The 22,993-nt window shown below is 42.7% G+C and overlaps 4 protein-coding genes across 5 annotated transcripts in view; 1 reads left to right on the forward strand and 3 right to left on the reverse strand.

Moving 5' to 3' along the window:
* Positions 1 to 2,673, reverse strand: part of LOC310868398 (choline transporter-like protein 2) — a 32,964-nt gene extending 30,291 nt beyond the window's left edge. Inside the window, exon 1 of the mRNA XM_083778830.1 lies at positions 2,521 to 2,673. Within this exon, the coding sequence (XP_083634956.1) occupies positions 2,521 to 2,548 (28 nt within the window). The 5' untranslated portion in view covers positions 2,549 to 2,673. The remainder of the gene's footprint in view (positions 1 to 2,520) is intronic.
* A 1,844-nt stretch (positions 2,674 to 4,517) lies between these two features.
* Positions 4,518 to 5,135, reverse strand: LOC310868460 (phosphopantothenoylcysteine decarboxylase-like; the record flags this gene model as incomplete). The annotated part of the gene is made up of 1 exon (XM_083778918.1): positions 4,518 to 5,135. The coding sequence occupies one exon, from the start codon at positions 5,133 to 5,135 to the stop codon at positions 4,518 to 4,520; it is 618 nt and encodes a 205-aa protein (XP_083635044.1).
* A 107-nt stretch (positions 5,136 to 5,242) lies between these two features.
* On the reverse strand, positions 5,243 to 8,184 carry LOC310868461 (polyadenylate-binding protein 1-like; the record flags this gene model as incomplete). Its single annotated transcript, XM_083778919.1, has 2 exons — positions 5,243 to 5,250; positions 6,225 to 8,184. The coding sequence occupies 2 exons, from the start codon at positions 8,182 to 8,184 to the stop codon at positions 5,243 to 5,245; spliced, it is 1,968 nt and encodes a 655-aa protein (XP_083635045.1).
* A 378-nt stretch (positions 8,185 to 8,562) lies between these two features.
* Positions 8,563 to 22,291, forward strand: LOC310869826 (glutaryl-CoA dehydrogenase, mitochondrial-like). 2 transcript variants are annotated; one of them, XM_083780772.1, is made up of 12 exons: positions 8,563 to 8,645; positions 10,305 to 10,422; positions 11,820 to 11,852; positions 12,366 to 12,506; positions 13,671 to 13,733; positions 14,762 to 14,932; positions 15,651 to 15,780; positions 17,019 to 17,235; positions 17,668 to 17,771; positions 18,492 to 18,617; positions 20,010 to 20,170; positions 21,167 to 22,291. In XM_083780772.1, exons 2-12 carry the CDS (start codon positions 10,305 to 10,307, stop codon positions 21,238 to 21,240), a joined length of 1,338 nt encoding a protein of 445 aa, XP_083636898.1. In that variant the 5' UTR covers positions 8,563 to 8,645; the 3' UTR covers positions 21,241 to 22,291. The 2 variants fall into 2 exon arrangements, with proteins under 2 accessions (XP_083636898.1, XP_083636897.1); XM_083780771.1 differs by having other exon boundaries at positions 8,564 to 8,641.
* Positions 22,292 to 22,993: the final 702 nt, after the last annotated feature.

Genomic DNA, 22,993 nt, shown 5'->3' on the forward strand with positions numbered 1-22,993 from the left:
CGCTGCCCATCTTGGCTGGAACACAGCATTCTCGTGCACAGGGAAATCCGAAGTTTACATAGATTTAACATGGTGGGGAAAACCGGAGCGTACTAACCCAGGCCGTCCACTAACATGTTATGGATGGGGACTGGAGGGAACATAGGCAAGACCCCGGGAAACCATCAATCTGGGTGGGCCCAGATTCAGTCTGGATAGGCCTGGGCCCAGCCACAGATTTGCCCCATTTGAGGAATATAAACGGTTAATTAGGACAATGTCAATAAAGTTATTTGGACCAGATTGGACACTAAATCTGCCACCATCTATATTGTAATTCGGACATTGTTGCAACTAGGTATACCTCTCTCTGTCTGGAGATGCAATGGATATGAGATTATAGCTTTTAAAACTCTGGCAGCACTGAATTTGCCATTCAACTTCAGGCCGTAGGCTGGCAGAATCAAAGGCATGTTGGCGTTGGTGTTTCACACAAAATGGAAAAAGAAAACTGACTGACACCAGGGCATGGCTGTCTGAACAACATGACTGTCTGTAACAAGAGGATTGCAAGGTAACAAGTCAATAGAAAAAAGGATGGAGCAGCCCAAAATGTGAAGGTCTAATTAGACTAGCTGAAAGAAAAAAACGAACCCTTCAATTTAGCAAACTTGATGTATGTACTGTAAAAGAGAGATGAGAGAGCCCCCTTCCTAAATCGGGCTCATAATTACCCTCTATGTACCACTGGGCATGGCTGTAGGGAGTGTAGGCAGGCTCAGATCCCTGTCATTGAGGTTTCTCGATACCACAGCCTGAAATTATTCCAACATGTTAAATAGAAGTGGATTGTGGAGTGCAATATGGGGAGTAGCAGACACTCTCTTGTTTCTAAAAAACTCATGCAAATACAATATGTACAGACAGTACAATGGCATGGGAAAATGTGAATGAGATAAAGTTGAACCAAATGCAGTGCAACGCTGATTCACTGGGCGGAAAATTGAACATTGATATGGTGGAGAAATGAAATCAAAACAGGTTATCACAGCATGTTCTTTGTTCTGTATAGTATCCAGGAAGCACCATTATGGTGCTATTCATCTGACCAGCTCCTTCAGTTCAGCCGTCTCAATCTCAAATGAGGTGGGGAAAAAAAGATCCATCCCACACAATATCGTCTCGATCCTTTTCATGTGACTTTGTCATCGGACACATTATGTCATTTAAAGTAGATGACAATGGTTAATCTTAATCATAGTGTTCTTGAGTCTAGCAGCTTAGCGGCAGACCTCAAGTGTGTCACCATCGGTCAGTCCCTTGGGTCTAAATGCTATTACGCTACTCCTTTCATGCTTCCTATTTGTCATCATCATCATCATCATTGTATTCCGCTCATGTGCTTGAAAAGTACACATGTGACATGACACTGGCCTATTGAAAACAATGCACTGTTGTAATGTCCAGTGCGAAAGAGTTTCAAATGGGTATCAACAACGGAAAACAAATTAGTGATCATGAGGGAGAAAAGGGGTGTGTGCAGAAGAGGAAAACAAGATCAGGATTCAGAGAAGAGAAGAGGAGGACCATGCCAGGTCATTCCTATTTGACAACACCCCTAGAGATTCCAAATGAAACTAAAGCTAAATTAAATTACAAGAGTTGAGCATCATGAATGCACATGCATGCGCACACAGACACACACACGCACTAACCTCGCCTCACCAGGCTTTCCACCTCGGAGGAAAACACGCACGCACGTGCACAGCACACACACACACACACACACACATGTATATATAGGCATATGTATATATATATATATATATATATATATATATGTATGTATGTATGTATGTATGTATGTATGTATGTATGTATGTGTATATATATATATATATATTATGTATGTATGTATGTATGTATGTGTATATATATATATATATATATATATATATATATATATGTATGTACATATATATGTTTGAGGTATTTTCTAATTATGCTCTAAATAGACTGTTTAAAATAACCTGGCAAGTGTTCAGTCATTCTCTTGTCTGTCATAGATGTAGAGGAATGTAGCAACTGCACATAAGCACAGGCTTAACTGGGACATTGTACACAAGGCAATATAATTCAGCTTCCTAGCCTATAACAAGCAACCACACATGCATATGCCATTGAAGTCATAACCTATGTGTGTGACTGTGTGCATGTGTACATCTAAAGTCCATTGCACCACTCCCAGAAGTAAACTAGCAGATTTCTTTTATGCAGCTGTCACAGTCAATTAGAAGTGGAAGGCTAGACATATTAGGGTTATGGTTTGATTCAGGTTCGTTACAGTTATTAGCCTACACAGTGAGTTTACAATTAAACTTAAAAGCAGCCAAGTCAACCTCGATGGGAAACAGCAAGATCTTGACACAATCGTCAATCGCAATAAAAAGAAAGGGAAAGTACTTCAGAGTAATATTCCCAGCCAGGACAGGACAGATGCAGCGAAGCATATGGTCGATCATTGGGGCTTTAAATAATTACCATATTTCGGTTTCTCCTCCAGTTCCATGGTGATCGGATGTATGTCTTCTGTTTACAAGTAAACCCAAAAAAGGAAGGCTAGATCATAATTCCCAGTTTTAATAGAGCTACAGTCGTCCCGTGACGTCTGTCAGTAGTTGAACACTTGGCTGAAGTCCCCTCTCTAAATCTGAACTGCCCTCAAAACATTTTGATAAATTCCTCGGGGGGGCGAGTAACAGCCAATGACAATGGTTAAACCTATGATTGACACTAGGTTAAACCAACCCCGGAACGTGGGCGGTAGTTTACGCACTCGTGCAACGGAATGCTCTCTAACGGGACGCTGTTCCTTTATTCTAAACAGGGTAAAACACAGATATAAACACAGATTGATACACTTTATAAATAATTATTTTTCATGTTTAGACAACAATAGATAGATAGATAGATAGATAGATAGATAGATAGATAGATAGATAGATAGATAGAAGACAGTCAGGCAGGCAGGCAGGCAGCAGGCAGCAGACAGACAGACAGACAGACAGATTTTACAGCGTGTGTTTGCTACATAGGTCTACACTACAGTACAAAATGTGGTGCACCCTCTTGATTGTCCATAGGCATTATATGTGTTTTTACTGCAACAACAAAGAATAACCTTATAGTTATACATAAATTTCAACTGTCCAGAATAAAATTCAAGATATTAAATATTAATGTCACCATTTCAATAATTCACAGTTGACTGCACTCTGTTTGACTCATATGCTATTATAGCATTAGGCCAGCTGCTGGTGCCTGTATGTAACTTAATTTATGTCATAAACTCACAACACATTACAGATTATGTGCACTTAGTTGTAATTCTGCTTCAGCTTTAACGTTGTTGTTTTTCCCAATTACATCTCTTTATTTTATTCCATTTTAGTGGTGCTGATATGAAATGTAAAAAGGGTTTAAAATGTACCTGGGTTAATTAACTGTTGTACCACTATTATATTGAGATTGGTTTGTAGGCAATTGAGGCATGCAAAGATGTATTCTGAGCCTTCGAAACAATAAGGATACTTTTCTGTAATAATGACAGCCAGTGAAATTATTTGAGTACTATTGCTGTAATGTGTTCAGTTGTTGCTGTATTGGCTGCCCTTGTTTTGATATGTGCTTGTTTAAGCCTTTAACAAATAGCTTAAAAATCACAACCATGTGAAGTAAGGGGCGCTCTTATCATCATACATCATCTCAATCCGGCCAATCACAATTTGAGTCCTCACATTCGTCTTCAATGTTTGTGTTTACACAAACCCTCAAAGCTGGACATAGGACACACATTACATCCTCCCCTGCAGTGAAACTCCTCAGTGTCAGGTGAAAAGGAGTGGCTGACGACTTCATGCTGTCTTGTTCGTCTCCCTAACAAACCAAAGGGGTCAGCAGCCAAAAGGGACTACACACTATAGCAGGGGAAGATGGGAATTGCCAAATCAACTACATTGTAGAAAAACAGGTAAAACAAGTGTTAATTTTGGGCTTTTTTTTCATCCTATGTATTTTTTCTTTATGTTAATATCATTCTAGGACTACTTCACCCATAGTCAACCTATCTTCGCATAACAGGTCCTTACAAATGCTTTTCTTCTAACATTTTGTCTGCATGTGAGGAGGGATGTGGACAGTTCAGAAACCCACCTACCAGTCACATCTATTTGGACATTTCAAACTAGATTTGAAAACAATTATTATATTTTGTATTAATGCGAGACCAATTGGCTTCTATTCTGTTTCTATTAGCTTGGATTTCCCAGTGATGATGTCGTTGTTAGGTGGTTTTCAGAAATGTCTACAGCCGCCTTTGAGACTAAGTAGACAAAAATTGTACCATATTATAATGAGCATTGGCGAGGACCGATTATATGAAGAAAGGTTTAAAATGACTGAAGTCATCCTTAAAGTTGCTCCAAGACACTGAGCGGGTTTGCTTCACATCACATTCTTCACAGCACACAATGAGACGCTCACATGTTCCCTTCACGCTTTTTAAGATGTTGCTTAATGGCATTTATGATGGTTGACACCTCCGCCATGGCCCCTTCGCCTTCATCGCCACACACTAACTTCTTGGCAATGCAGGGGATCTCCACATATCCAAGGTCTTTCAGGCTGGCAACCTGTCGTGCTGTTATGGGGTGCTGCCACATGGCCGTGTTCATAGCGGGGCAGAACAGTAGAGGTCGAGCGGTGTCCCAGGCTCTTACCACACATGTCAGCAGGTTGTCGCAGATGCCACTGGCGATCTTACCCAGGGTGTTGGCATCTAGAGGGGAGATGACGAATAAATCTGCCCAGCGCCTTAGTTCGATGTGCAGGACCGGGTCCGAGGGTTGTGTCCACAGCTCCCACTCGTCCTTGTCGCTGTACAGTTTCACAGGGACCTCAGCGGGGTCATAGAAGTGCCCGGCATGCTCTGTGGAGACCACTCGTACATCCACGTCGGGTTCTTTGAGGAGCTGGGAGACCAAAAGAGGCAGCTTTAGTGCTGCGACACTACCGGTCACGCCAACGAGGACACAAAACGTACCACCAGAATCCAACAAATCCAAGTTTGCTTGAGTAACTTTAAAGTTGGTCTGCATATTAACAGGCTATCTATCTTCTCTATCTTATTATCTATATAAAACACAGGAACCTTGTTGTATGTGTCTGTATGCAGGTTGCTCACACGTTGATGGTCAAAATTACATCACTGCCCTGAACAGGTTTTCACATGTGAAAGACAAACACTGTCTTTCATACTGTCCCGTTGAGGCACTCGAGTCATTTTGGTGATGTCAAAATGAGTCCATATATGGAGTCTCAAGGTCAGCCATGTAGGCCTGCCCTACAGTATGCATGTCAGATGTAAATGTGTTAGTCAGCTCCATAGGTGATATAAAGTCCATGATGTCAGGCGTGGTAACCATGAAGTCTATGAACCTATTGTCTTATTCATGCCTGTGACGTCATGTGGCAGCCAAGTCTATTGTGTACTTTGTGCAATATATGCACTTCACATGAGTGTGATATTTTTTTGATACGTTTTGTTCAAGCAAACGGTAGTGACTGGACAAGTAGTTTAGCAGTGTGGCATCTTCCTGAGTGTGCGTGGGGGGCCGCTATACCCATGGGAATATTCCAGAACATCTACTTAACCAGGTATGTAGTTAGATTATATTTTGGTGATATTTTCATAATACAGGTACAGGTACAGTACATGATTATAATATATATATATATAAAAAAAAACAATAAGGGTGAAGAACGTGGTAAATTCACTTCAAATTTGATGGAATTCTCTTCTACCCCTGCCCCCTTGGCCTATAGACCACCCACCCCCACACACGCACACACGCGCACGTGCACAACTGCACTTGCGTGCACATGTGCACGACTGCACTTGCACGCACACGTGCACAACTGCACTATTTTATGTTTTGGTTTTATTTTTTACGTTTTGATTTTTTTTATTGTTTTGGTTTTACTTGGAATAACAAGGCCTAACATTCCCTTCTCTAGGCCTGGTTGGATTGAGATTTTTCCCTTTCCCCCTTTTTTTCTTTTAAAATTCGTATTGATTCATTTTTACATTCTTTTACATTATTCATTCATTACAGAAATCATATTTATTTTGTTGTATGTATTTCCATGTTTTTCATTGCTTAGTCGTCCTTCTTCCCCATTGTTACTCTCAAGGCTCCCATTTCCATGGGTGTCTGTGCTCGGGACACCTGTTGCTTTGGCCTGTGGCCAATTCTTCTTCTTCTTCTGAGCAGCCTCGTTAGCCTGGTGCGCCCGGAGTACGGCCAGCGCCTCGTCCACCTTGGAGCGGAGAGACTCTGGCGACTCCAGCATTGGGAGCAGCTCAGAATTGTCCATCTCCAGCAGCATGCCGGTGAGCTTCTGCACAAGCTCGGGATGCATGCTCTGGATCAGGGGGTACAGACGGTAGCCCAGCATCTCTTTCTGCTCCTGCGGAGTAGCAGCAGCCAGCATGGAAGCGGTCAGGGGCTCTTGAGCCTGCATGTACACAACAGGAGCAGCAGCTAGAAGAGGCTCCTGGCCCTGCACATATGCAGGCCGCTGCTCACTAGCACCGCGGTTCTGTGTGTTCATGTGCCGCTGGGGTCGGGTATTGTGGACGACCTCTGTGGCATGATATTTGTACGGAGGGATTGCGCATATGGGAGTGACAGCTGCTGTAGCTGGCTGAGGGCCCATGGTCTGAATGATGCACTGAGAGGTGGCGAATATGCGAGACTTCATGGTACCGGAGGCCTGGCGGCGCGGGGCAGGGAGATGCATGGCACTGGCCATGTTTTGTAGAGGTCGAGTCTGCACCCTTTGGGTGGCCCGGTGTGGGTTGGGGCGGAGCTGGGTCATCTGGCCAGCGGCTGGGTAGTAGGTGCCACCGTTCTGAGCCTGCGGCATGGCCGTCATGAAGTAGGGAGGGACAGTCTGGTAGGTGTTGATGACTGGGTTGGGTACGGCACACATGCTGGGCATGCGCTGCATCAGGTGAGCATGGCGCTCCTCCTTCCGCTGAGCCAGGGCCACGTACAGAGTCTTGGCGGCCACGGTGCACCCGTTCATCTCGGTCATCGCTTTGGTGGCCTCCTCCGGGGACGAGAAGCAGACGAAGCCAAAGCCTTTGCTGTGCTCGCCGTCCATCATGACCTTGGCACTGGTGATGCTGCCGAACGGTGTGAATTCCTTGCGCAGGCGTTCGTCGTCAATGCCGTCATCTAGGTTCTTCACGTACAGGTTTACGCCCTGGTAGCGAGTCACACGGTCCTTGGTCAGTTGTTCAAATTTGTGCTTGAGCTCAGTCTGTCGCTCCACTTTCTTCTGGGCGCGTCCCACATATAGCAGCTGGCCATTCAGCTCCGTCCCATCCATCTCATCCACTGCCTTCTGAGCATCTTCGTGCCTCTCAAAGTTCACAAAGCCAAAGCCTCGCGACTTTCCGCTTTCGTCCTTCATGACACGAGTACTGATTGCACTGCCATATTTATTGAAGAGCTCCCGCAGTTTGTCATCATCCATGTTCTCGCCAAAGTTCTTAATGTAGATGTTTGTGAACTCCTTGGCTCGGGCACCTAGCTCAGCCTCACGCTCTTTGCGTGATCTGAAGCTTCCCACAAATACTTTACGTTCATTGAGTAGCATGCCACTCATTTTCTCAATGGCCAGTTCGGCTGCCTCCTGTGTCGCAAAATGGACAAAGCCATAGCCTTTAGAGCCATTCTCATCACAAACCACCTTGCAGGACAAGATAGTGCCAAAATTAGAGAAGGTGTTGTACAGGGCCTTGTTGTCGATGGACTTGTCCAGGTTCTTAATGAAAATGTTGCCGACGCCACTCTTTCTCAGCGAGGGGTCACGCTGGGACCACATTATGCGCACAGGCCGTCCCTTGATCACTTCAAAGTTCATTGTGTTCATTGCACGCTCAGCATCAGCCGGCTCCTGGAAGTTCACGTAGGCGTATCCGAGTGATCTCTGTATGATCATGTCTCTGCACACCCGAATGGAGAGGATGGCTCCAACCGGGCTGAACTTCTCATACAGCATGGCCTCGGTCACTTCCTGGTGCAAGTCCCCCACGTACAGGGAGGCCATGGGGTAACTGGGAGCATTGGGGTTCATTTTTCAATGACACGTGGAACAATTAACTTGACAAAGGCAAATGATTGGTTTCTCATACAAGAACAAATCCACTTGGCCTTGGTTCTTTTGATGTTGCCACTTCTGTACAATTCAGTCTTCCAGCAGTGACCAGCTTCACAGATGTTCTTTTTTTTGTTAACAAAAGAAGAAATTATTTAATTCAATTTTAAAATCTCCTCTTTTTTATTTTTTATAAAACAAGTTGGATAGAGCATGTAAGACACGGTTCTGAAATAACATGTCTCGAATTTATTTTATTCATTTTATCCTCGACATGACATGTCTACGTCATGACACGTTGACGTCACGACGTAACGGCGACGCCTATTTGGACCAATCGCTGATGGCCGTTGTGCTCCTCCTCCCTCTGCTCTGCACTGTGTGTCAACAGCCTGAGAGGTGAACAAACGTGACATTGTAGTACACAGAAACACATGTAAGTGCTCTTAACGGTTCAGTCTTTTCTTATGACTTTGCAGATGCAAAGAAAATGCACTGTATGTCCGTTTACTCTGTGGATGTGGCTTTTATGTTTGCAAATTATCCGCGGGACTACTTGACTTGCTAAGCTAACTGTCTAGAGACCATTACGTTACATAAAGCCTAGCTGGCTATAGAAGCAATGGCAATGCTATATTCTCTCTCAAAGTCTGTGAGAAATAAGTGACAGCTTGTCTGATAGGGCTTTTCTCTTATTCTGAGTGTGTTATTTATTCTGAGTGTGTTATACTAATACTAACTGTATGTAGTCTTTATAAGAGACAAACTTCTGTCATACTGAGTTTATTGAAACCATTTCAGGACAGACAACGAACAAATCATTCTATGAAGCTACAGCAGAAGATAAGGTCTACAGACTAGTATACACATATATTGCTAGTCATTATATCAGTGGTTCTCAAAGTGGGGTCTAGGGAGGGACCCCCAGGGGCCATCCGGAGGGGTTACAGGGGGTCCCCAGCTAAATGATTGTTAGTTCAGGAACCAAATGGACCCTACAAGTCTGTAAATCAGAGAGTGAATAAATGGATCCAAATGAAACCACACCACATCTATTGGTCTATTTGGCTCCATGTATAAATTCTTTGAGTTATCAGGGTCTGTGTGGTTTAATGCATAGCAAAGGGTCTTTGACTACATGTAATGTTGTCACCAAGTACCGGTAACGTTAGCCCCACAAGTCAGAACCCAATGGTACTGAAGTTTCTGACATTTTTGAGACCCAGTTACCATGGGGTCCTATTCTACCTCTACCCTGCCACCTGGTACGCGAACAGAAATAAACATAAATACGTTGGATACGTCGTTTCTGCGCCGTTTGAGGGCTTCTGTTCGTTTGAGGGCTTCTGAATGTGTGAACTATAAATACCGCTGCGAATTCTCCTGTGCCGCGGAAGCCGTTAAGTATTTTTAATCTTTGTTTGACCGATTTGGTTGCTTTGATTCTTCTCTTCCTTCCTTATTTATTGACACCTCATTGTACCGCCTATCTGGCTAGCTAGTGGCTATAGCTATGACAGAACAGATCAGAGGCAGGAATGTAGCCACGCACAAGCCAACCGCACAGCGGGAGGCGGTACAATAAACGGTAAATAAACAAGGAAGGAAGAGAGGAATCAAAGCTTCCAAATCGGTCAAACATAGATTAAAAATACTTAATGGCTTCCGCGGCACAGGAGAATTCGCAGCGGTGTACGTTGTAAACTAGAGTTCACACATTCAGAAGCCCTCAAACGAACAGAAGCCCTCAAACAGCGCAGAAACCACGTTACCGAAGGTATTTATGTCCGCGTTCCATCATTTCCATACGAAAACACATCACCGCACAGGGACCCTACGGGTCAGCCCGGTTCGGTTCGGATTGGGCTGACTCAGGGGGTTCCGAGAGGGGCTACGGTAACGTGTGGTGGTTGAATGTTGAGATATAGTGTAGTGTGTTACTCATGTGTGAAATTGTGGTATCATTGCCTTCATATCGTGGTCGACTCTATTGATGATGTCATCTTAATTATGGTTACATTGTTTTGTTTTGAATTTTGAACAACACAATGTTGCCACCAATCTTCCTGTCTCCCTCTCCCCTGCACTCTCATAAACAGATGTCCACCATGGCATTGCGGAGCGCTGTGTGTCGGCTGTTACTCAACCCACAGAGGTGTGCCTTCATCGCAGCTTCTAGAGCCCAGGGCACTGCAGCAGCACCTGCTAGCAGACTCGGTATTTATTTAGCATTGACTTGTAACTGCAAATATGAAATGACTAAATTGTTGTATACTATATTATTAGATTTGAAACCTATCATACTGTTGTTTACTGTTGTCATATTGTCTCATTGCTGCTCTGAAGGCTGGATGTAATCAAACCCAGGCAAGTACCACCTCACACTAAGTTCAAACTTAGCCAAGTTATAGCTTAAATGGCTATGCATTGTATATGCATACAGTAATGCATACGCCATTTAAGCAATAATTAGGCTAAGTTTGAACTTGTCAGGTGGTGCTACTGGCTCCTGATAATATTGGCTACCAGTACCTTTAACTCGGGGGATGGGAGTTTGATAATCAAGCTCAGCCATGGACACTAACTAAGACTTGCCCACCTTCCCTTGGCAGGTAAATAAAACTTTGGGGCTGCCAGGTGGAGTCTGCTTTCAGGTTGACCCTGCTTTCAGGTTGACCGACCGGGCAAGTTCTCGTTTGAGACGAGAGGGGGATGCAACCGTCTATAAACCCAACATGAGATATCGGTCTAAACACCTGAACGTGGCCAGAGCATTGTTTACCTATAATGTGCTGTTTTCACTGTTGCTACACAAATTTAAAATAACAAGTGTGAACCCATAGTCGTATTCATTAGCAGTTATTTGGCATAAACATTGAGGTGTGATATATATTTTTATCGAGCAGCCCCAGAAAGTGTAAAAAAAGGGGAAAAAAAGAACGGCTATTCAAATTTTACCTAGCATTTTATAATGGACAATTTACTTTTCGTGCAAGTGGGCATGACCTTTGGTCAAGTAGAACATGACCTGTACTTGACCGAAGGGCAAGTGCCTCTGAGACCTTGGTGTCAACCCCTGGAGCTTATGTTATCCTTCTATGTAATTGAGATGTTCTGGTACCATTTCCCCCTTCCTGGTACCGATAAGCGATAACTGAACCTGCATATCTGTCGGTACCAAGTTCCAATCCAATACCAGTGCATTACATTTATATGTATTATTCTACTAACCATGTATCGATGCAATATGATTGCTGTCGTTTTATGGTTAAACCCCTTTTATAAAACATTATCAAATACATGCAGAGAATGAAGGACATTTTGACGATGACATTTGGCTAGCTGTGACTAATGTTGCCTCCTCCATTACCACTGTGTTTCTGTAAATAAGCTATCGCACAATAAATGATGTGATACTGTATCTGTGCATAGAGTCGCATACGTTCGCCGATACACGTTCCAGCTGAAAATAACTTACTAGTAATTACCATGTCTTACAAAATAAGAAGTTATAAACGGCCTATAAGTTATAACAGAGTGAATGCTTTGTCAGATCTTAATTTCTTGAAAAGTGTATATTTCTGACGACTGATATCTGGGTTGTAATTCCACAGATTCGGACAAGCCTGAGCTGAAGCCCAAAGCACGTAGGTGTTGACCAGGATTATTCTGTTACATAATGACACTATTGCTTTTGATTCATTGGTGTTTATATTGAGAAAAATGCATACATGAATATAGTATATATATATACCGGTAATATATTCATGTCCATATGTATCAAAAGGATAAAACACAAGTCAGATTGATTGTACACAGTGGAATAGCACATTCAGTGGTTCTCAAACATTTTCATGTCAAGGACGCCCGCAAGAGAAGATTTAGTTTTGTTAAAAATTTACAAAAGTATTAAACATTTTTACAGTTTTTCCAAAAACGTTAGATGTACAAGCTCACGTAACAGTTGTGATCACGTTAGCTTGTAGATCCCCAATCTTTGAATAGCCAAAAGTATTGAATAGCATTCATTCTTATTTCGATGCTCACCGATTTAGCTGGGGACCCCCTGGAAGCCCCTCTAGGACCCCAGCTGGGTCTTTGAGAACCACTGGTATAAAAGACTGCTCTCAATTGTTCTCATAATAATGTATGACCACCAGCCAAGGTGCAGTTCAACTGGCGCGATGCCCTGGATCTCGACGGTCAGCTGACGGAGGACGAGATCATGGTCAGAGACACTTTCCGTGACTACTGCCAGGAGAAACTCATGCCCCGCATCCTGATGGCCAACAGAAACGAAGGTAGAACACTGTGACAAAAAGCAGTGGTTTCTCTGCCTTTTCTGAATTAGTCCCCCCCCGCTTCAAAATCTTGCCGCGGCCCACCCATCTGACCATGTTTGTTTAACCCATTTTTTAGATATTTTTAGATTCTAAAAATGTCTGTTTGAAAATGACAGTTTTCTGAAAAAGCTATGTTTCTATGTCAGTCATTCTTCGATTAAAAAAAATAGTAGACCTACAAGCTCGTAGTGCGGCACTCGGTGCCGCGCTATGAGCTTGTAGATCTGCTATTTTTCAATAGCTAAAGCATAACATAATGCTAACACCAAAAGGGGTTCCCGCCCAAAATGGGTTAAATGATCAATTAATCGATTGTGTTCCATCTTCCATCTTTGATCAAGGGAACTAATGTAGTATACTTTTAAGTTCTTATCTATTGGTAGCACTTTTTGTAAAAGTTAATGTTATATTATCATTAAAATATTAGTGTTTTGCCAATTATATGGGGGCACAGTGTCAGAGTAACGGACCCATTAGGGCCGATTTGGATCAATGATTTGCTGGGGACCTCCTGGAACCTTCTCAAGGACCCCTGGACCCCATGTTGAGAACCACTTGGCTAAACACATTTCCAAGTCCCATATGAATATGCTGATGCTCTACAAAGATCTGAAGCAATACAGGTGCTACTTAACGCACACAAAACTGTTATTTCGATTTTTAGTACAGCTGTTGCAGAAACAGTTCAAGATCTCAGAAAGGTGGGGTGATGTATGTTCATTGTAGTTTCTCAGCCGTTGACAAGAACAAAGGTCGAGACTGACAAGGTTATTCTTCATAGCTACAGAGGAAAAATGCTTGCCATTAATATGCCCAACTTTTCAGCAATGTTCTCTCGTTACATTTCATTTAATGTGTGGTTTTATCTGTCATACAAACGATTATTTCTCTGACAGGAGAATGATACGTTTCTTCTATCCACAACACCAAGTCATCTGAATAAATGTTGGCGTCTGATTGGTCAGAATGGCACTTTTGTCCTCTGTGCGAGAGATTATCGATAATGCGGTTGTTAATTTCCTATAAAAAAAATGTTTACTTGCATTTTATAGTTGAGTACTACATTCATCCTGCTGAAAGTGGATTTGACTTAAACTGATTTCTTCTGTAAATGTCTGCCAGTGTTCGACAGGGAGATAGTGTCAGAGATGGGAGAGCTTGGTGTCCTCGGTCCCACCATCAAAGGTGAGTGTTCACTCACCGTGAAGCTTTGAACCACTTATACCCTGGCCTAGCCTATATAATATACTTACTGTAGTTGGCTGGGAACCCAGGGCTCTAGTCTTTTTCTCTCTACACCAAATACGGACAGAAGGGTTCAAGGCAAGCTGTTAAGCCCTGTATACACGTATACTTTATTGTACGATAAATGCCAAAATAGCCTATTTTTACTATTTTTGACATTATGCCAAAATCTAGAACAAAGTAACAGCTTGGGATGGACTTTGGTCGCTTTTGCAGACAGTGGGGTGAACTTAGGACACCTGTTGTTTATTCATACCACAGCATGCCAGAGGAATAAAATATAAGCCTATAATGAGGGCTGGATCATAAATATTAACAGGTTAAAGGGGAAGCAGCAGACAGAGGAGATTATTGTTGTTTAATTATTTTTCTAACCGTGATAATGGTCATGTTTGAGACTCTGTTTTCTGTTGCTCCAAGACAAAAATACAACACTTCCTAAAGTGGATCACATTCCTTCTTGCTATGGAGTGGAACTGAAAGCACATGTTTGTCACAACAATGCCAGATTGGAGACAAATCTCGTTCTAATGTTCTAAAAGACAATATTATTCAATAATGCCATATATTTCCTTCAAATCAGCACTCTCTAATGGCCAAATGTGCTAGACCGTTACAATACAGCCTTATTAATACTTTTTTTCCCCCCCCTCAGTAAAATATATGATATTGTAATTCAGTATATTGACCAGCTCTGTGTACAATGATGATCCTGATGAATTTTACCATGTGAAGCCTAGCATCTCTATTCTAGCTGAAAACGTCTGGCAAAAATAATCTACAAGCTTGCAGTGCATCCCGTTGTGACATGTTGTAAGCTTGTAGATTTTCAGCAAAGGAGCGGTCCTAGTATAGAGCCCTGAGGGACCCGGTCAACTAAGAATTTTTAGAACTTGGTTTAAGTGGTTCAAATTGACGGTCCACCATTTTCTCTCTTTCCTTTTCACCCTTATGTGATGTAAATAAAGGTTTTGGCTGTGCTGGGGTCGGCTACGTGGCTTACGGCCTGATTGCCAGAGAGGTGGAGAGAGTGGACAGTGGCTACCGCTCTGTGATGAGTGTCCAGTCCTCCCTGGTCATGCACCCCATCAACGCCTACGGCACCGAGGAGCAGAAGGAAAAATATCTCCCCAGGCTGGGTAAGGAGACTGGATCCTCAAGTGAGGACGTTCTTAAAACTCATTCACAAAAGTAACCAGACTAGGGGATGTGGAAAGTTGAGATTGTGAACCGAATTACTGTATATTCATTGTAGCCCAACGTGTATATTATTTGCAAGCTAACTGTTGACAGAAGGTAATAACTGAACATCAAACGATAGACATTTGTAGAGCAATGTCTAATGTACTGGCAAGTGTTGTGAATTTAAATGATTAAAAAAACGATACTCTTTAGTTTCTATATCGTTGCTGTCAGGAGCAAACCACCTTTGCTGGGGTTGAGGTTTGTGAAAGTAGTTTTGTTTTTTGGAAAGTAGTAAAAAACGCATACTACTTCTTATGGACAAAACCTCCATTGGACCCACAAACTGTCTGCTAAGCAACTAACTCCACCACCTCTCCCCATCTCATGCAGGTAATTGACAATATATAAAGTCACAACACCAACTTTGATTGTTGTTGGTCGTTTTCAAAATATAATGTTTTCTTAATTTCCTGAAAAATGAACATTTTGGAGTTCGGTGGTTTCTTCCCGACAGCAGAGGTATGATGTTTGTTGCAAGCCTGAGAGAGGACCCATATGTGGATCCAGTGTAGACGACGGCAGCATTCAATCGACAGACACGTTCAAAATGCCTGTGGGGTCACTGGGGTGTGATGTGATGTGCCTTTGTTTGTCCAATGCTCTGTCCTCCAGCCCGTGGGGAGATCCTGGGCTGCTTTGGGCTGACGGAGCCCAACCACGGCAGCGACCCTGGCGGCATGGAGACCAGAGCCAAATACAACCCCTCCAGTGGCACCTACTCCCTCACTGGATCAAAGACCTGGTAAACACAACAGGGGTGCAACAGTTAATTGAACTAATCAAATTAATCAATTATAAAAAGAAAATAAGGTAAATGAATAAAATAATCAGTTCATAAGTTATCCCTATTTTGGGCATGTTGTTATGGGTAAAAGGTTTAAAAGTAAAAATAGTAAAAATATGCAACTCCTTCAACCAAACGGTTGCAAGTACAGTACACGCATGTAGCCACAGCTCCTTTGAATAGACCTGTAAGAAGCATTTGGAACCCCCTCAAGGAACCCTGGTTGAGGGACCCTGCCTGGACCCCACTTTGAGAACCACTGTCCTAAATAATACTGTAATGGCGAAATACTGTAGAAATTGTTTTGGGACGTGAATTGTTTCCCCTTGTTTCCCCCTCAGATTATAGTATATGTTTTGACTTGGACAATAATTAAGCTTTTGTGTTGCTGTCCCACTTCCTTTTTTAGGGCTAGGGTTAAGTTTTGGGAATATACACGTACGTTCCTGTAAGCACTTTTATCTGTTTAACAAAATGTAAGTGTTTAAGACTTAGTTGTCCACATGGGGGAGCCCTTTAGTCATATTTGCCAAACTACAATTTGATATAATATTTTCAAGATGAACCAAGTCTGGTGCCAGCAGCCTCGTAATTCCAGCTCCAATAGCATATCTTAATTTAGCTGAAGTTTTTTTTTACTATCGTCATAGCCTGGGTCAGCCCTGAATCGCTAGTCATGCCCATTAAAGAAATCATGTTCTGGCGATGAAATGAAATTAAAATTGTGTCAGGTTACTATAGTCACATTAGTCGGACAATAGAAAACATGGATATCTGGATTCTCTCTAAATTAAACCTTATGTATCTGTTCATTAAACGGATGCACACATGTGAAGCTGTGAACCAGATAACATACGTTTAAAAAGTTATAGCATATTTTATTGAACAGCTGTCACCAACAAACAGTACTGTCTCTCCTACCATAACGTATTGTGGTATTACTTTAGTAAATAAAACATTAGATTTGACCAATCTGTATAGAGTACTTTTATAAAATATAACTAGTACATCTTAAGTATTTGGTGGTCTGCCTATTAGGACCATAGGGTCATAGCAGCCCTGAAGCTCAAAGCCCAACATCTCCTCTGGCCAAGGGAGCATTCCATCTTAGGTATAAATTACATTTCCCACAGAGTAGACCCTGAGACGATATCTATTTTAGCAGCTTTAACATTGTTTTTCCTTTCTATTTACAGGATCACCAACTCCCCGGTAGCCGACATCGCTGTGGTCTGGGCTAAGACGGAAGACGGAAAAATCCGTGGCTTCATCCTAGAGCGTGGCATGAAGGGTCTCTCCATGCCCAAGATCGAGGGAAAGTTCTCCCTGAGAGCCTCGGCCACCGGCATGATCCTCATGGATGAGGTGGAGGTTCCAGAGGAGAACCTGCTGCCCAAAGTTTCCGGCCTGGGGGTGAGCGCACCTAATGTGCCACATGTGCACATGTAAAATCCTGAGTGTTCATTACATTCCACATTCCGAGTTATACATTCTCATTCTCTCATTGGATTAACTTTGAAATTATGAAATTAACCATTGCAAATCTGTCATCAAAAATAAAGAAATTATCATAAATGTTCAAACACTGCTTAAATAGCAGATCTACAAGCTTACAAGGTGTCGCGTCGATGCATTGTGAGCATGTAAAGTGACTACCGGTAATTTGTACCTTGCTGGGTTTTTTTGTGTACCCCCTGGAACCCTCTGAAGGACTCCTGTGGTCTTTGAGACACACATGTTGAGAACGACTGCTTTAGACCCTTGTTTTCTGTTAAGAAAAACACACAGATTTCACGTGCGTGTAAACTGTAAACTAAGTGCTTTAATTCTTCTGTCCGGTACAAGGGTCCCTTCGGCTGTCTCAACAACGCTCGCTACGGCATCTCATGGGGCGTCCTGGGAGCTGCCGAGTTCTGCTTCCACGCCGCTCGCCAGTACACACTAGACAGGTACGTAAGCTGCCTGTCTGTCGACGTGTTTATATATATATACTGTCATGCACTCTAGGGCAATACATGACAAAAAGGGAGTCCACACACAAGGCAAACCTTTTATATTATATTTATTATTCTAAGTTAAAATAAGTAAGCAATAATCAAATAAACTGGTATGAGATGGGACAATGTCAGTAATCAGTCATGTATGCAGTGTATGGATGTATGGAGTGTGCTGTGTGTGAGTGTTGTAAAAGGTGTGCAACTGCTTGAAAGGAAGGTAAGATAGCTGGCTCGAGAGCATGGAAGGCCCTTATATACTCTCCCAGAGACCACACCCCACTCAGGTGTACACAGTTGGCCTGACGGCCTGCTCCACTCTGCCCTAATCACCCAGGCTGCCAGATAGCCTACTGAGCAGAGGCAGAGGGGGCAGGGCCGTCACAATACACACACACACACACACACACACACACACACACACACACACACACACACACACACACACACACACACTTACATACATACATACATATATACAGTATACACACACACACACACACTTCCTTGGCCCAAGGGCCCCCAGGGCTTTGTACTTTGTCCGCTCCCTCATTTCCCCTTTACACCAAATCTCATCACATTTGTTCATAAAAATAAATTTAAATAGAATGATGGAATGGAGGCTTTGGATACGCAGCATTTTGGGCTTTAAATTATGATTTTTATGGATTTTAGAATCCAGTTCGGCGTGCCGCTAGCCAGGAACCAGCTGATGCAGAAGAAGATGGCTGACATGCTGACGGAGATTACCATCGGCCTGCAGGCCTGTCTACAGCTGGGGAGACTCATCGATGACAAGAAGTAAATACTCTTCTAACTCCTCTATACCAGTGTTAATTTTGACAGCACATATTAATTAAGCTTTAGTCATAGTCTTTTGAATTGTCATATATTAGTCATCTGAAATGTTTTAGTCTAGGTTTAATTGACTAAATATCATAAGACTTTAGTCGACTAAATCTACAGTTGATTAATAGGGGATTCACACTGAGACGGACTGAGGTGGTCTTTAGACGAGAACGGTGTTCATAGGAAACGGCAAAATAAAGTATTGTTTGCTGGTGTCCCTTTTAGAAGAGAACGGCGTTTTCAGGAGGTGAAAACGCAACAAACTGAAACCACATTCCAAAGTGGAAATCTTTGAAAACAACGTTTCCTCCGGTCTCCGTGTAAACAGGCAAAACGGTGAATCCACAATTATGACATCTTACTTATGACATCATGGCTCATGTTGGCTAACAGTTTATTACATTGATGCAGAGCCATATATGATATCCTACAATGAACAAGCCTCCCTACAAAGCGCCGCTCATCAGCGATGGTGAATGTAAAACCATGATGTAAATAAAATGCCTTGATAGGTGGCAGCAGCGTTTATGTAGCCTAATGTATTATAAAATATATAACCATCCCGTGGCGCTCTCTGCCTGCTTGCAAAGCAGGCAACGAGCGACGGCCACAACCCCGTTGTGGTCTGAAGCGTCATTCAAAACCCCAATAGGATTGCGTGAAGGGGGGCTACCTGGTTCTTCTTTTCGTACGTGGGTGACTGGTTTATTTGGCAGACCGTTACCGCTACCTAGCGACATTATAGCGTTTTCATAAAGTGTGCGTTCTTGTGTAAAGGGTCAATCAAAAATTAGAACGCAACGGGACTTTTCTGTTTTATCTGGAGATGGTCGCCGTCTAAAAGAGGCCTGAGTCTGTTTAATTTGAACCGTTCCCGAATACGGTTGACTGGTCCCCACTGGCTGACATTTTAGTCTAGTTTTTATTTGTTGACTAACATACATACTCATAGATTTTGTCATCATACCTTAGCTTTTATTTAGTTTTTAGTCATTAAAAAAAGGTAGTCGACAAACATTTTTCTTCATAGTTTTAGTCACCAAAATGAACACTGCTCTTTACCAGACGAGAGTTAATTATTATCCAGGCGTTGCCTTCTCGACAAAAATGACTGATCACAGTATATGACACTGTGGGCTGTATTTTGCGTGTCTTAAGTACCAGGTCTTATTACCTAACTTGAGTAAACTAAAGACCTGGAGGCGTGATCAATGCCATTTGGCTATTCTGAGTGGCCAAAGAGCATTGATCACGCCTCCAGGTCTTTAGTTTACTCAAGTTAGGTAATAAGACCTGGTACTTAAGACACACAAAATACAGCCCTGAGTGTGTGTGTCCCACCAGAGCGGCCCCAGAGATGATCTCCATGCTGAAAAGGAACAACTGTGGCAAGTCGCTAGACATAGCTAGGCAGGCCAGGGACATGCTGGGAGGGAACGGCATCGCAGACGAATACCACATCATCCGCCACGTCATGAACCTGGAGGCCGTCAACACCTACGAAGGTAGGGAGCCATTATCGCTCTGCAAATAGCCAATCTACAAGCCCTACAACGCAAATGTGTTGGGCTTGTAGATTGGCTATTTTCAGCTAGCGTAAACATTATGCATGATAGTCATCAACTGGATTTGTAGAGCACTTCTTTTTTTTTTTTTTTTTTTTTTTATACGTCTATACGGGCATGGCATCCAGTGCATAGCTGATTTAGATACGGGATGACGTCCCTGGCACTTTTTTTTGGTCTTTTCTGCCTTTTTATTTTGATAGTATAGTAGAGAGTGACAGCAAACAGGGAGAGACAGAGTGACGCAGCAAAGGCTGTCAGGCTCGGGAATCGAACCCGTGACTCGCTTTCAGTCTACATTAGAGCCTATATACCACATAGCCTGACAGCGAGTAGCATGGTTCAATTCCCTTAATAGGCCATCGCCACCCATGTAGAGAGCACTTTTAATACATAGACTGCAGTTCAGGTTGTGTCACATTATGGCAAATATACAAAACGATATAAAATGCTCGACCATGAACAGTAAACCAACGGTTCCTAAACCAGAACATAATTTTGAACGGCTGCTCAGGAGCACAAACCAAGCTACTGTACATATAAACATAGATGGCTCATTAGCCGTTGGTTAGATTAATTGGAGAAATGTGTGTTGTGGTCAACCTGTGATGTCACGCAGTCATCTATGACGTCTCCATATCCATGATGACCCATATTTGGGCATGGTTTCAGCCCGATCCGAGCCCCATTGAATTCCATTATAGAATCTCCCCCCCCCCTCCTGAAAATCCTGATAACCCACAGGTTGAGAACCACTGTCCTACAGAGCCATGCTGTAAAAACATGCTTCATAAGATTTATTTAGGATTTATAAATATATTGAAAATGATAATGAATGATGCAGCCCCTAGGTCTGCATGATATCACTCTGCACGTACTCGTACGTACTACTGCATGTTGTACCAGTGTGTCATGATGGATTCTGTTGTTTTCCAGGTACACATGACATCCATGCTCTGATCCTGGGCAGAGCCATCACTGGACTGCAGTCGTTCACCGTGGGCAAATAGATGCATCCGATGCTTCATGTATACGTCAAAACTTGCCGATCCATAAGAAATGCAAATCGGCATGAGAAATGCTGTAGCAAGTCTGGTTTTCACCGGGAAATATACCACTGAACTTGTGGACTTGTGTGTAGTGTAATTATACTTTAAATACAAGTTTTCTTTTTTCGACTTCAAAAAGTGCTATTTTTCTACTCTTGTTCGCCACATACCCTGAAAATGGTTCCTTATTTTGAGTTAAAATGGGTAAAGTTACTCAGTCAGCTAATGTTTCATATTCATTTCTTGAGCTTCATTTTGTTCAGGATATGTATATATATATATATGATATATATAACGGTTTCATGAGTGGACCTCTAACCTTCCCTAGAACTTTGCTGTCCTCTGCATTCCAATATTCTTAGCCTTAGTCAACAAATAAACAACAAATATACATCAGCTAATTTATGGACAGAGTGACAGGCAGCCTGCCCATGGTTTTGCAGTCAAAACTAAATATACAATGAATTTGAGAAATGCTATTCTCATTGTGCTGTTCATTTAAATAAATACATTTGGTTGTTCAACAATAGTGGCAGCAAGTATAAAATAAAATAAAACATTTGTAATGAGGTCAAACTCACTGGATGTCAGATGAGTATAGAATTGCAATGGGTACTGATTTGCTGGTATTACTGATGTGATGTAAATTATTCTTCTAAGGTTGACCCCCTGATGGAACTACCTTTTTCGCGGATGCTGGGAGTCGATGGGTGCTGGGGGGGTGCATGTTTTACAGGTTAGGGTTAAGGTTAGGTTTAGGCATAGTTTTTGTGAGGTTATGGTTATATAACCCCGCCCTACTAGTAGTAGCTGGTGCTGTAAAATGTGCCCCATCAGGTCCCAGCGTCCGAAAAGAGTCCCACCCCCTGATGACTGTTTCACAAGATGGCATAATGAAAGCTGTTAGCACTTTACTATGACTATACCATTGATCCAGAAGTCATCTGTTTGCATGGTGTGTCAAACATCAAGGTTGTTGACCTTTTTTAAATGAATAAAGTTTATTTAAGTACTGTGAGTCAATGCTCATTTCTACTTATCCACTGTCGCAAGAAGACCTACTGTGCAGTCTAGGAGCATACAGTGCATTCAGGTGGTTTCAATGCAAAAAGCATTTATCTCTATTCCAAAGTCCAATACTTTTAACAGCAACAAAAAATAAATTGAGGAACTTTCACTTGTAAACAGTGGTGTAATGGGGTTGTGTACTTGTGTAGCCTGCTTTGACTACAGTCTACAGTTAGTGTTTAGACAGTGTTATAGATTGGTGTAGTCTAGTGGCAGTGGCAATGCTGCATTACTGGAATTCTCAGGAACTGATTTATACCGCTAGTTTTCCATTCCAATGAGAAAGTATTTACTCCACTCTGGCGACAACTTTCTCTCTTCTGACCAATTCTATTTTTCACCGCTAGATGGCAGTGTAGACTGCAGTCTTACCGATGACGTAATTTCTCTCAAAGATAAAAGCCCTAGAAGTATCTGTGCTTCTCGCCGGGTGCAGTGGCGTGCGCCTGTAATCCAAGTTACTGGGAGGCTGAGGCTGGCGGATCGTTTGAGCTCAGGAGTTCTGAGCTGCTGTGGACCATGTCGATCGGGTGTCCGCACTAAGTTCGGTATCGATATGGTGCTCCTGGGGGAGCCCGGGACCACCAGGTCGCCTAAGGAGGGGTGAATCGGTCCAGGTCGGAAACGGAGCAGGTCAAAGCCCCCG

The sequence above is a fragment of the Protomyctophum parallelum genome (genome assembly GCF_964188405.1).
Source record: "Protomyctophum parallelum genome assembly, chromosome: 13".
Classification (NCBI taxonomy): Eukaryota; Metazoa; Chordata; class Actinopteri; order Myctophiformes; family Myctophidae; genus Protomyctophum; species Protomyctophum parallelum.